The sequence below is a fragment of the Mus caroli genome, chromosome 7 (assembly GCF_900094665.2).
Source record: "Mus caroli chromosome 7, CAROLI_EIJ_v1.1, whole genome shotgun sequence".
Taxonomy (NCBI): domain Eukaryota; kingdom Metazoa; phylum Chordata; class Mammalia; order Rodentia; family Muridae; genus Mus; species Mus caroli.
This window is the reverse complement of record NC_034576.1, coordinates 57,876,541-57,890,340: the sequence shown is the minus strand read 5'-3', so window position 1 is coordinate 57,890,340 and position 13,800 is coordinate 57,876,541. Positions and strand designations below refer to the sequence as shown.

General features: G+C 36.6%; 1 protein-coding gene across 4 annotated transcripts in view; it reads right to left on the bottom strand.

Annotated features, from left to right (window-relative positions):
- Luzp2 (leucine zipper protein 2) overlaps positions 1-13,800 on the bottom strand; it is a 371,192-nt gene that overhangs the window by 44,221 nt on the left and 313,171 nt on the right. For all 4 annotated transcript variants that reach the window (XM_021168299.2, XM_029479976.1, XM_029479978.1 and 1 more), the window contains 2 exons: positions 11,685-11,759; positions 6,729-6,893 (listed from right to left, as the gene is read on the bottom strand). In XM_021168299.2, the coding sequence (XP_021023958.1) occupies positions 6,729-6,893; positions 11,685-11,759 (240 nt within the window). The remainder of the gene's footprint in view (positions 1-6,728; positions 6,894-11,684; positions 11,760-13,800) is intronic.

Genomic DNA, 13,800 nt, shown 5'->3' with positions numbered 1-13,800 from the left:
CCTCTCTCTCTTTCTTTCTTTCTTTCTTTCTTTCTTTCTTTCTTTCTTTCTTTCTTTCTTTCTTTCTTTCTTTCTTTCTTTCTTTTTTCACTGTAGTAGTCAAGCTGCCATTCAGTGTTACATGACTAAAGAAACCAGCTTCCACGGTTTGCTTTTTTTCCCCTCATCTCTAGTTGTATTCAGTTTGTACAAAATGGAAATGGTATTTCCTAGTTTATACTTTTGCAGTTACTTTTCTATTAAAACACAATTATCTATAAAACAAATGCTTTAACAAAGACATGACAAATACATGCTGTTAGACAAATATAAAACCAATAGTATACTTAATCTTTGTCTCTCATCAAAGCTATTTAGACCATGGAATCCTAAACACTAATGTTAGATTTAAAAATTAAAATCAGAGAAGACTTGATCATCTACATTGTACAGATCCACATAACTTCAAACGTTACTCAAAGAGTCCAGAACACTAATATGCATTTACAGTTTAGTTCAACATTCAATGAGACATATTTTCCAGAAATATGCAAGTAAGAAAATGAATACACAGTAAACCCTATTTCAAGTTATTTTTTTGAAAACATCACGTCAGGTAGATCAAGACGATAAGCTCAGTCACCTTATTGAGGACAAGGCAGACAGCACATACTTCTGTAACTGAGGCATGACTCCTCAGCTGTCACAGCAGTGGTAACATAAAAATATCTTCCTGAGAAGATTAAAAAATTCGTAATGAAGTCAGGGAGAATGAGGTATTAATGACAGTAGAGGGTGAAAGGATAGAGGGTAAGAAAGGATTACTGCATGTACTCAGGAGCAACACAGGAAGCAGAACCATTGTAGAGCAGTTGTGAGCTATGGGAACGACAGCTTATATAAGCATGAGCTGCAGGACTGATGGCTCATATAGTAGGCATGCTATAGTAGTCAAGAAAATGAGTGCAAAAATGAGGAGAAAACACATAAATTATTTTGTATTTTCTCCAATAAACTTATAATTCAGTAGCAGTGTCAAGAACATTTGGCTTCAAAATACGTAAACATACACTTATATATCACATGTATACAATGTATGCACCACATATACATACACCACATACATGCAAATGAACACACACACACTTGGATAGACAGAGAAAGCTTATGTCATGAACCCCCTAGAAAGAATAAAGCAGCATCGCATGTTACTACTTGAGTCATTTTTTTTTTTGTATTTCTCAAAAAGTAGCTTCAAAATGGTTGTTTTAGATATGTTTCACAAATTTCCGGAAAAGCCATACAAAATACCACTGAGGAAGATTTCGAATGCTGAGGGCAAATTCAGGAAGAAAACCTCATCTATAATAGTTTCAAGAGAAAACTAAAACAGCAAGACAGACATAACCAAGGGGAAAGAACTCTAAAATGGAATATGTGCAACACTGAAGAAAGAATTGAAGAGGGCACTGGAGGAGGTAGAGCACTCCCATGGACAAGGATCAGCAGAACTAATATTCTTTCAATGGCTGTGTTACTGAAGTGAAAGTGATCAATGGTTGGGTGTAAATGTGATGAAAACTATAGTGACAATTTCTCAGAACTATGGGGACACCCTTAAGCTAATACAGAAGTACATATTATTCCAAATGGCCTGAACAATACTGAACAAAGGAGAAATACTGGAGCTAAAATAAGACTTTATACAAACTGTTCTACAAAGCCATAGTATCAGAATCAACACTATACTGGCATCAAAAACAAATAAGTATTGAAAAGAAGAGAGGACCCCAGAATAAGCTCATACAATGAAAGTCAGTTTTTTTTCAATAAAGATATTGTGGCAGTTTGAATCTACCTACTCCAAGAAATGGCACTATTAGGAGGTGTGGCAATGTTGGAATGAGTGTGGCCTTGTTAGAGAATGTGTGTCACTGTGGGGGTAGGCTTTGAGGTCCTATGATCAAGCTCCATCCAGTGTGGAATTAAGAGTCTGCTCCTGGTTGCCTGCAGAAGCCAGTCTCCTCCTGGTTGTCTTAGGATCAAGATGTAGAACTCTTGATTCCTCCAGTACCATGTCTGCTTGCATGCTGCTATGCTTTCTGCTATGATGAGATTGGACTGAACCTGTAAAATTGTAAGACAGCCCTAGGCAAATGTTGCCCTAAGAGTTGTCTTGGTCATGGTGTTCCTTCACAGCAATGCAAATCCTAACAATAACAGATATCAAAAGCATATATCAGAGACAGCCTTTTCAAAGCATGTGTTTAGCAAATTGGATATTAAAATGCATAAGAATGGAATTAGATTCCTATCTCTCACCACATTCAAAGCTATTCAATGGAGCAATGAGCTTATTGTACGACCTAATGCTTTGAAACTGCATTGGAAGACATTTCAAGACAGATTAATGAATAAAGACTGACTGATAGGACCCCAAACATTGCAGAGAAATGAAGCTAATAACTGACACATGAGACTGCATGAAATGGAAGTGTTTCTGTTCAGCAAAGTAAACAATTAGCAGAGTGATGAGACAGCAGACAGAATTAGAGAGATCCTGGATAAATACTTACTTAACAAGGAATTAAACTCTAAAATATACAAAGAAATCAGCAAATTAATGCTCAAAAATAAACAGGCAAATGAATCATACAGTTCTCAAAAAAAGAGATAAACATTCAAAACTGACAGAGTCCATCCCAGTCAGAATGATATAACCCAGGAATCAAACAACCAACACTGGCAAGAATATGAAAAAAGAACCTTTACTCTTTGCTAGTGGGAATATAAAAATGTGGAGTTAATATATGCATATAGGAATGAAAATTCCTCATAAAGTTGGTATACACCCAAAGTATTCTGCTTCCAAATATGCAAGCACAGTATCTGCATACCATAGAGATGCTCACATGGTATCTGCATGCTAGAGAGATGCACACCCAGTATTTACATACTATAGGGATGCACACACAGTATCTGCAAATTGTGGAGGTTCACACACAGTATCTGGATACTATAGAGATGCATACACATTGTCTGCATACTGTAGAGATGCACACACAGAATATACATACTTTAGAGATATGTGCACATCATATCCATTTTAACAATAATAATAGGATATGAAATTAATTTTAATATCAATAAGCAGATGAACATCAAAAGAAAATATGGTACCTAAACACAACTAGGGTAACTAGACCACAGAAAACAAGTTTATGTAATCTTCAGAATAATGTGTAAAGCTGGAACTCATTGTGTTAACAAAATAAGCCAGACTCAGGAAGAAAAACGAAATGATTTTTTCTTTCAAATATTAGGTAGATGACAGTAGAGTGCTAGATGAAAGATAGAGAAAGAATATATAGACAGATGACTTCTAGACCACAGATTGGTGATGAGAGATGCTAGATAGCTAGCTAGATAAATAATATAGATATATAGATACTTTTGTAAGTATAGAGAGAAATGGGAAAAGGTTATCTGGAGAAGGATGAATGACAGGAAGAGAACTACAAAGGAGGGTTATGATGTGTGACTATTTAACAATGTACAAATCTTACATGTATATAAAGACATCATTTTGTACATTATTTTTCAAAGTTAAAATTAAATGAAAAATAGATCTAATTGATGAAAATCAATGCAGTAGCATGGGAGACAGTACTCTTAAGTGGTCACATTACTATAGCTATCCCAGATCCAAAGAGTCAGAGTAGGGTGATTATTAGGCAACTCTCTGTCAGGCACACCACTTCATGGGCTACAGGAACTTTATTTAATGGCTAATGAGTTAAGTGTGCTAATTTAAAGTTTATGTATGGGCCAAGACTTTAAATCCAGCTCTTAATAGAAAGAAACTGGCAGATCTCTGTCAATTCAAGGTCAACTTGGTCCATGTAGTGTTTTAAGCGAGCCAGGTGCAGATTGTGACACCCTGTCTCAAAGAGAGAAACAAGCAAGCAAACAAACAAGCAAATAAACAGCCAATGTTTGGGCTGAGACTGTAGCTTCATGGGAAATTATTTGCCTAAGTTGTGCAAAGCCCTGTGTTCAATCTCTACCTCCATACACAAAGCATGTTATTTTTCTTTTATATAGAAAAAAGTCTCTCATGACTTATGAGTTTGATTTTCTTGTATATACTACACCATGTTATACGATTCAGGGCTTAGAACAATATTGTCTGCTAGGTGCCTGCAAAGAGATTATGCCCCGAGCACACATAAAACACAATTTCTGCCACTATTAAGAAGAAGAAAAACATAGACAAAACATAAACATTAGAAAAGCTTTTAATGTTAATCTCTAAAATACAATACTGCATATTACATTAGCCTAGATTTATTGAAATTCATCTTAAACAATTGGATTTTTTTTATTATTGGTTTTTGACAAATAAGCAATCTACAAACTGCTTGCTTAAATCCTTTCAGCTCTTTTCAGTGTTAAACTAAGACAGATAATAAATATTTATTAATTTCAATGACAGGACATTAAATCCTAGAAAATCAATAAAAAGCATCCTTAGTAATTTCCTCCATATATTTAAGATCTTAAAGAACCCAGATCTGTAATTCATTGAAACAATTTTATCTTGTTTGAGTTAGAGACAAAAGTCACATGATCACAGAATTGAGGGCATACTTTGCTGGAAGTCATCAGTTCTAGATGAGGGTTTTGTTCCTGTCCCCAGTGTACAACTAGAGAAAACAGGCCATGGCTTACCCTCTACTATGAGGTTTTTTGGAGAGTGTACATTCAGTAATTTCAAGAAACTTGCTGAGTACCCTCTCTGATGAACATAAAACAGTACAGTTTTATGTGCTTGTATCATTTGCGATATAAATAATCAAATATTTTAAACCTAGAATGTTCAAGAGAAGGACAGAAAAATGTATGGAAAACATTTTCTTTAAAATTATGAGTATCTTTCAACACATAATCAGGGCAAAGGTGATAAAAGGAAACAGTAGAAATACAGTTTCATGAATTTTTTTACAGGATGGTATGTTAATATATCAAGAGATTACATAAAATAAATGTCTTATGCCCACAATTGTAAGTAACAATGCTGGAATCAGAAGAGTAAGAAATAAACAAGAATTAAGTTCATGTGTAGCACAGAGATCACCTTTGCACTCCTGTTTTGCCAGTGTTTTTAGCCCTTACCTGTGCAGCTTAGATTTTTAAGTCAGGCTGCTATGTACAATAGACATCCTAATAGTGAAAAACTAACAAGGGAGGCTGTTCCTTCAAGAGCACAGACTGAAACAAAACTCCTCTCTCCAACAGCTCCTACAGTCTGTCTGTGTTTATTGACACACAGAGCCCAACAACAGGTTTCTGTAGAGAATGAAAGGAAGTGGGGTAGAAGCCCCAGAGTCTCCTCTGATAGTCAGGTATTATGGGATTTGATGAGACAACTTACAGATCAGTTGCTCTGAAATAGGGAGGCACATCAAAATTCCTCTTAAAAAGTGAGTAGAAGCCAACACAAAATTATCTAATTGAAAAGCTATGTAGTGAGTTTGTGTGTGTGTGTGTGTGTGTGTGTGTGTGTGTGTGTGTGTGTGTGTGTGTGTGAATATCTTTGCATACTGTGAAATGATTCTCATGGGCTGAATGTTATATACTTAACTTTAACATGTATGAGGAATGTTGCTTATATTTCCAAAGAAAGTTCATATCTGGGTTGAGAATGTAATACAAGTCTTTTTTATAAAACACTTAAAATTCATTGTTTTTATATCCTTTTGGTTGTTGTTGTTGTAGTAATGTCAACAGTGACAATTTCCCACTTACAACCTAAGGTCTTCAATAATGCAACATTGCTTTCTGCCAGGCTTCTCTGGGACTGCATCCTGAGCTACTTTCTGCTGGGAGCTGCCTGATGAGTCGGTGAATTTGGTGTCCTAGTTGGGTCCAGTGTGGTAGGTACACATAGAGGTTATGCTTTTTTTTAATTAGATATTTTCTTCATTTACATTTCAAATACTATCCTCAAAACCCCCCTATACCCTCCCCCAACCCTGCTCCTCAACCCACTCACTCCTGCTTCCTGGCCCTGGCATTCCCCTGTACTGGGGCATATGATCTTCACAATACCAAGGGCCTCTCCTCCCATTGATGGTCGACTAGGGCATCCTCTACTACATATGCAACTAGAGACACAGCTCTGGGGGGTACTGGTTAGATCATATTGTTGTTCCTTATATAGGGTTGCAGACCACTTTAGCTCCTTGGTTACTTTCTCTAGCTCCTTCATTGATCTTTAAGACAATGCTTTATTAGTCATTACTGGTAACACATGGAGATGAAGTACTATTGTAGGTAGCCCTGGGGCTAATTATGTTTGATGTTAATTCTGTTCTCCTTTGAGTGGTTGCGAACAAGGAATGAGTCAGCTGATTTTCCTATAATCCAGATTCCCACCTTAATTTGTAAAATAAAGGAGAGCTGATGATCGGGCAGATAAAAGGGAAGGTGGAGCAGAAGGAGAGAGAGAAGGAGAAAATGGAAGATCTAGAGAATGCAGAGGAGGAGGAAGAAGGAGAAAAGCAGAGCAGAGAAGCACATGGCCTAGAGAAACTGCAAGTTTTAAGGGGTCTCATAAGCTGTAGAAGATGGTAGTGTAGTGGTAGATCTGCCCAATCTAGGCACAAAGCATGTAATCATATTAATTGTGTTGTGTTTTCATTTACTGGGGCATATTTGGGTTGGAGAGATTTACTGCAACAAAGTACCTTGCTTTTTATCCTGGCTTCTGGAATCCTGGAAGCAACAGTCCTGGGTGGATGTAACATCTGGGTTGGATTTGATGGCATGAGACTCAAAGGAGGAGGCTGATCACGGAAAACTGATGACAAGCAGAGTTGTACGGTCTCTTTCATTGCTTTCATCTGTGATTCCTGAAAGAGAGGGAAGGATTGACATTTTAACCTGTGGTTCTTATTACCACATTTCCCACATTGGTCTTAGCCTACACTCACTCCATTCAACTACAGACAGGTTTTCAAATGAAGTTTCTTGTCCTGGTTCAATGTAGTGTCTTCACTTGGTTCTATTCTTGAATACCTTGTGCACAGCTGGGATCACAGTGATGGATGGAGAGACTAGGATGAGGGAATGGGACACTGGGAAACAGGCCTTAGGCAGAAATAGTATGGATACCAAGCTATGGGTTTCTTGCTTCTATAGACCTGATCATGTTGTCTAGAAGCCATTACAACTAGTTTGCAAGTTGATTCAGAACAGTTTGAAACTTCAGGCCAGATAATTATAGGAAACATAGAAGCAAAATTTGGTAGGTAATTCTAATGGGGCTATGGAAGACTAGTATCCCAGAAGAAATGAAGCTCAAGAGGCCTCAGAGGGCAAGGACAGTGTCAGATACTGGTCACAGATGCTGCATCCTGGCAAATACTCTGGCTGTGTTCTGCTTCCATAATGAAATGTGTGTGTGGATGAATTAAAAAGCAATGGACTAACTAGTTAGATGGAGAACATTTCAAGAGATAACTATCAGGCTGTGAGAGGGTATTTGTCCATTGTGTTTAGTGAGGTTTATTACATATCTTCAAAGCAGAACATGCAGCAGAAGGATGTGACATGTAAGTAGTTCAGTGACAAATCTATGCAGGTTTGGTTAAAGTGGTAGGCATGGGACAGGTACCAATAAACTGCATATAACTTCTTAAGAGATTGGCACTGTTAAGGTGAAACTACACACTCTGCATGGGGACAATAGGAAGGGATATTTAGGCTAGGCTTTCACTCCTAGAAGGTTCTAGGAGAAACAGTGCAACATGTGAAAATTGAATGCCTAAGCACAGGGAACTTCCAAGGAATCTTTAATGGTCTTGGGGATGGAGGGATTAAAGAGTATTCTCAGTGGGTTAATAAATCTCTAAGTCAGAGGAATAACTCAATTCAGATGCTAAAAGTAATAAAGAATGAAACCATGAAGTCATGGTTTCAAATGACACACACAAACTCTCTAACCATTCAAGAAGAAGAGGAAGAGAATGATCTGTACTTTTTGCTTCAAGCTGTTTTTAAGGTCGTCCCTCCTGGCTTTCATTCTTGGGACTACAGACTGCGCTAGGACCACTTGTCTTACACTTTGGTATAATTATTTGTTGACAGTCTAGACAGATCCTACCAGAGACCATGGTGTGATATTTGTCATCAGAATTAGTGTCATTCTCTTTCTAACCCTCTCTCTTCAAGAAAGAGCCTCTGACTGAACAAGTCTGTTTCTGATGCTGTTAGTGTTGTGTCTGCACAGGGTCTGCCGCAACAATGACCTGACCGCACAACCCATTACATAATCACCATCCTTCCACTCTACCAAAGCTTCTATTTCCTTTGAAGTTTACTATAACAGGATGTCCCTAACTGGAGTATGAGATAACATACGTTGCATGCTTTCCTCTGTACCTATTTCCCCTGGATCTAGAAGAGAACTATTCTCTTCTCATGTAAGTCTTGGTTTATCCTTTCCTTCCCAACCACTTCTTTCATTTGTTGTACCCTCCACTCTTGAAGTTGGGAATTTTGTAGCTAAAATGCCCAATTTTCAATATACTTCCGTGGTAGCTGGATAAATAATACACCTTCTGAAAACTCTGATTCACAGATGTTGAGGGGTTTTGCTTCGTTTATTTTGGTATTATAAACTAACACTTCATTCATTAGAAAGATCAGTGAGGACAAAGTTGGAATGTGAAGTTGTTCTTACAGTATAGTTAAAGTTATGTGAACATGAGACACAGGATATTTAAAAGGTAAAAGGTGAGTAAAAAACGTCTTATATAAATGTGAAAGAGTGGGGAGGAACAATTCTTTTAAACTGTAGTTTTTGTCCATCGTAGATTGATAGAGCCTTTCCACCTGGATTTAGAGCTTTGGTTTTTAAACTTTATTTGTATCTTGCTTGATATTTCTTAAAATCAATCCCTAATAATGGGAAATGCTTTTTATAGTTCTACATACCAAAAAAGAGGTGACAGAATATTAAAGGTTAAAGACAAAATTCTCTTCACAGAAAAGCAATCTAACTTTATTCACTAGTAACACTAATGGATAGGCTTTCTGGGTTTTTCCATGTGACAGGCAATATTCCCATCAATTTAGTTTTTATGCATATAACTCTCAAATCACCTTTAAAAATCTAAGTGCTGTGCCTGACCTCTATGAAGCATAGCACTGGGAAGGTCTGAACACAGCCATTCAACAAAAGTGATTACTTAAACACAGGGGTACTTTCCCTGGAGACTTTCAGCTCTCAGACTCTCAGACTAATAGAGGCTATGGCAGGATATGGGCTCACTGCACAAGGGTGCACATGAGAGTGATGAATAATGGGACAAGGGCACAGAACTAAAGGGGAAGGAAACAGTCTGCAGAAGCCCTGAGTTCTGTGACATAAACCCATTTCTAAACAATACAATGTTTTATGGTTTTGAGATTTGGTGCTATCCATAAATATTTGCAATTTCCAGATTCATTTTATATTATTATTCTATTACTTCATGGATCAGAAAGTCTCATTTTCTGATTGGTTCATTATATTTTATATGGGAACAAAGATCACGTCTCATATACTTTCTAATTCCTATAGTGCTTAACATAATAGCATTTCACAAAAGCTATTTGAAAACTATATAACCACTGACAAATTAAATAATTATCTAGCATTCAATCAGGAAGAACATATAAGGAAAATATAATTCAATGGCCATAAATGATAACATCTTAGAAGTTGGGGACTGCTTCAGGAACTTGAGGACTTAGCATCTTATTGGGATATAATGCTTTTTTTTTTTTTTCAGAAAAAGTGGCAGCTGAGACAGATAATAGTTTCTTAGTGTGAATTGAATATTCTTCTTGGTTTTTTTCTTTCAACCAGATCTATACAATTTCTATGTCTTTTGTAAAAAGTGGTGGAGTGTGTGCTGTGTGAGATGAGATGAATTGTCACTGGAAAATGATAAATTAAATTTTTATAAAACTAATTTTGGTAAAATAAATTATGCCTAACCTACTCCATAGAATGAAAGTCATCCTACCTTGAATTATCAAATGTTAATAATGTGAATAAATGAATAAATAGCCATTCCAAAAAACTAAGTTTTAGTAGATCTCTACTTACTTATTTAAATATTAATTTGTTTCAGAGCTTCAAATCTTACAAAGGAATGCCATTAACAATCAGGATATTTCCTTTCTAATTTCTCTGTTATGAAAGAGTCTACATAATATGTTTGAGATGTCACATAAGCCAGCTGTGAAGATGTGTAGATCATAACAAAGTGGAGAAATGTGCTAATGAGAGATAGAGTCATATCCCTAAACAGCAGCATTTAGACTGGTCTTCAAACCTACCACACAGTGTAGGTATAGTGTCAAAATATGCACACAGTATTAAGTTTCCTAAAGTATGAAATCTGAAGATCTCCAAAGGGAACCAGTCCTACATGGTCTCATTCCTGCCTCTTCCACAACAAAACACAGTTCAAATTGGGTAATTAGAAGGCAATTTCTTTTCTGTACAAATCCTCTGAGTTGATATCGTGAATTATTGAAATATAAGTCCACAAATGCAATGGTTTTTCTTGCTCAATATTATTGACAGCATGATCCCTAAATAGTGATCATAGCATAGAGAGTTCTTAACAGAGAGTGGAACACTTTAAGTTTAACCAAGATGATTTTGAGAATCACAGGGCTATAGAGAAAATGATATTATGTATGAAGTTAGCAGGAGTCTGAATTGAATGTGCAAAGGCATGTTAATAACGTCTTAATTCAACTATAGTGTATATAAATTACACACAGATAGACAAATATTTATAAAACAAAGGCAACATGTACCTAAGGTCTATATCTACATATATAATACATGCATAACTTACAGGCAATGTGTATATATACAGACTATTTCTCTATATCTATTCAATAAGTGGAGGGTGAAATGTGAGTTATATTCAAGTGTTCTTTGCAGCCATCTACCGTATATTTTTTAGAAAACAATTACATCCAAAATTTTGATATTTATTATTTTACTTAACCTATTGCCATAAATACTTTAAATAATTTTTACATGTCTGGGAAATTACAACTTATAGACAAGATATATTTTATTAGTAATTTTTATGTTTGGTCTAGTATTCCAAAATATGACTATACAGTATGTATGAAGTTCAATATATTCTCTTATTGACATAATTATTGCTACGTGTAATATTCTTGGGCATGTTTCCAAGTTCTCTAATGTGATGAGCAGTTCTAGGGCATAGGCATTTAAGACACTTTTTAACAATCTGATGTCAGTGGTTACTTCCATTCTCTTTGTACTCATTCATCCAGAGTACAAAGAAAATGTAACACACAAGTAACATGAATTTCACATTAAGTAAGTTTACCCATGGTGTTATGGAATAAATGAATCAGTGAGATAGAAGAAAAATGAAGCCGTAAATTCACAGTGTTCATTCACTTTACTGAGGCAGAAAAAAAAAAATAAAATAAAAAATGAGGAGAACTTGGAGTCCAAGGATGATGTGGGGCATTTGGGAATTCTATACACAGCTTTTGGGCAGAATGTCTAAAAATTTCAGTGGATAATCACAGGTAGCAGTAAGCATATCCTGTGTTACTGAAACCAACGTTGCAATGGCTCCTGGAAGTGAACTTACCCTGTCAAGAGCTGCTTTCTCAAGTTCATTTTTGGCTACAGCTAGCTTTTGTTCCAGTTCAGTGAGTTGTTGGGCCTGTAACAGAAAAGAAAGGCAAAGCATTTCAGCAAATGCTGTAATCTACTCTACGCATTTGTACTTCTGTGCAAAAGAATAAAAGAAAGAGAATATGGCCTCTAAGTTTAATTTTCATATTAAAATTACAAAGTCACACAGTCGTTTGATATGTATGCAAAAACAGCATGATATGAATAAATAAGGACTTGAGTCTCAAGGGTTGGAATACCTGTGTAAAGACTAACTCAAAACTTTATTTGTACATTTGTAAGTCTTCTTATTCTCCAATAAGATGTTTCTAACTCTGAGGGACTGAATCTCTACGACTTGCTGAGTTGATGCTTGACTGTCTATTTGATTTTTAATTTTTCATTTGATGATAGAGCAATTGAGAATATAATTAGGTTTAAATAAAGCACACTCTCTCTGTCTCTTTATAAAATATAAATATCACACGAACACTCCATGTAAAGCTACAATCTCCAAATCACCAGGACAGAAAACGTACTCTCTCAAAACCAAGCCAAGGAGACCCTGAAAATGGACACTTTAGCCTGGACAGGTATACAGGCATGTTTCACATGAGCTCTCAGTCTACAACATTTTGTTGTGGTATTCCAGTAAGATTAATACAGCAATACTTGGTCTTCCTCTTTTCAATTTATCCTAGCTCATCTTTTCATTTCTTCAAATGTTGTAACAGGACTCTTCAGTAAAAGTAAGAGTAACTTCTTATTTGAAAGATATATATTAAAAAAAAAAAAAAACCAACAACCAACCAAACAAACAAACAAACAAGAAGACCTGGTAAGTGGAACATGTCTGTCTCTGACTTTTTGCCTGCTCTTGGGACTCTTTTCTTCCTATTGAGTTGCCCTGTCCAGCCTCAATTTGAGGGTTTTTGCCTTGTCTTATTGTATCTTGTTTTGTTGTGTTTGGGTGATGTGTCTTGGATGCTTAATCTTTTATGAAGGGAAAAGGAGGGAATGGGAGAGATCTTGGAGAGAGGAAGTGGGGGGATCTGGGAGGAATGGATGGAGGAGAAATTGTGGTCAGGATGTATTGTATAAGAGAAGAATCTATTTCTAATGAAAAGAAAGATGCATATTCTAATCTTGCCTTATCTATAAGAACTCTTTTAACCAAAGGCAACAACATTTTTTTTTTTTGTCATAAATTGTCACTGACTTAGGAACATGAAGTTTGGAGACATTTGTTACCAACAGATGCATGGTATTTGTACAACTTTGGTTTGTGATTCCCTGAATGTATTCCTTCCATTTTGTTGTGGTTTATATTACGTACAAGAAAAATTTAATGTTTTCTTTCCATTTGTCTTAGGAATGCTGCCCTCTTATTTCCTATTGGAATTAATTCAATCATATCCTTATACAAACAGTAGCAACCTTGTATCACATACTAAACATAGATTGTGTGTACTGACTATATAATGAAGAAAAAAAGTCAACGACAAAATCCTTCCTATCTGTACTTGTATCATGTGAATTAGCGACATCTATTACTAAGACAATAAAGTTAAAAGACAAAGAATGTAAGAATCTATATTAAAGACATCTTTGTTATGCACAGGCCTCAGACTTCCAGCCACCTTCTGGCCGGAGGAAAGGGGTCTGAGAGGAGAGGGAGCACCTGAGCATCGGCAGCAGACATTCTGGTTCTGAGTGTATTCTGCACAGGTGAGAGTATGGAATACAGAAGCTAAAAGCTTCTGGGACTGGGGGAGCCACAGAGCTTCTAAGGCAGCCCCCTTTTCAGGACCCAGACAGCTGGCCACTTTTCTGACCAGTGGTTAGGGATCCAACCGGCCCAGGAACGCTTTGCCTGTGCATCGGCAGCAGACATCTTGGTTCCAGGACCCCACCAAGTGTATTCTGCATAGGCCCCAGACATCTGACCACCTACCAGACAGAGGAAAGGGGTCTGAGCTGAGAGGGAGCACCTAGCCTGAGCATCAGCAGCAGCAGACATCCTGGTTCCAGGACCCCGCCGAGTGTATTCTGCACAGGTGAGAGTATGGAATACAGAAGCTAAAAGCTTC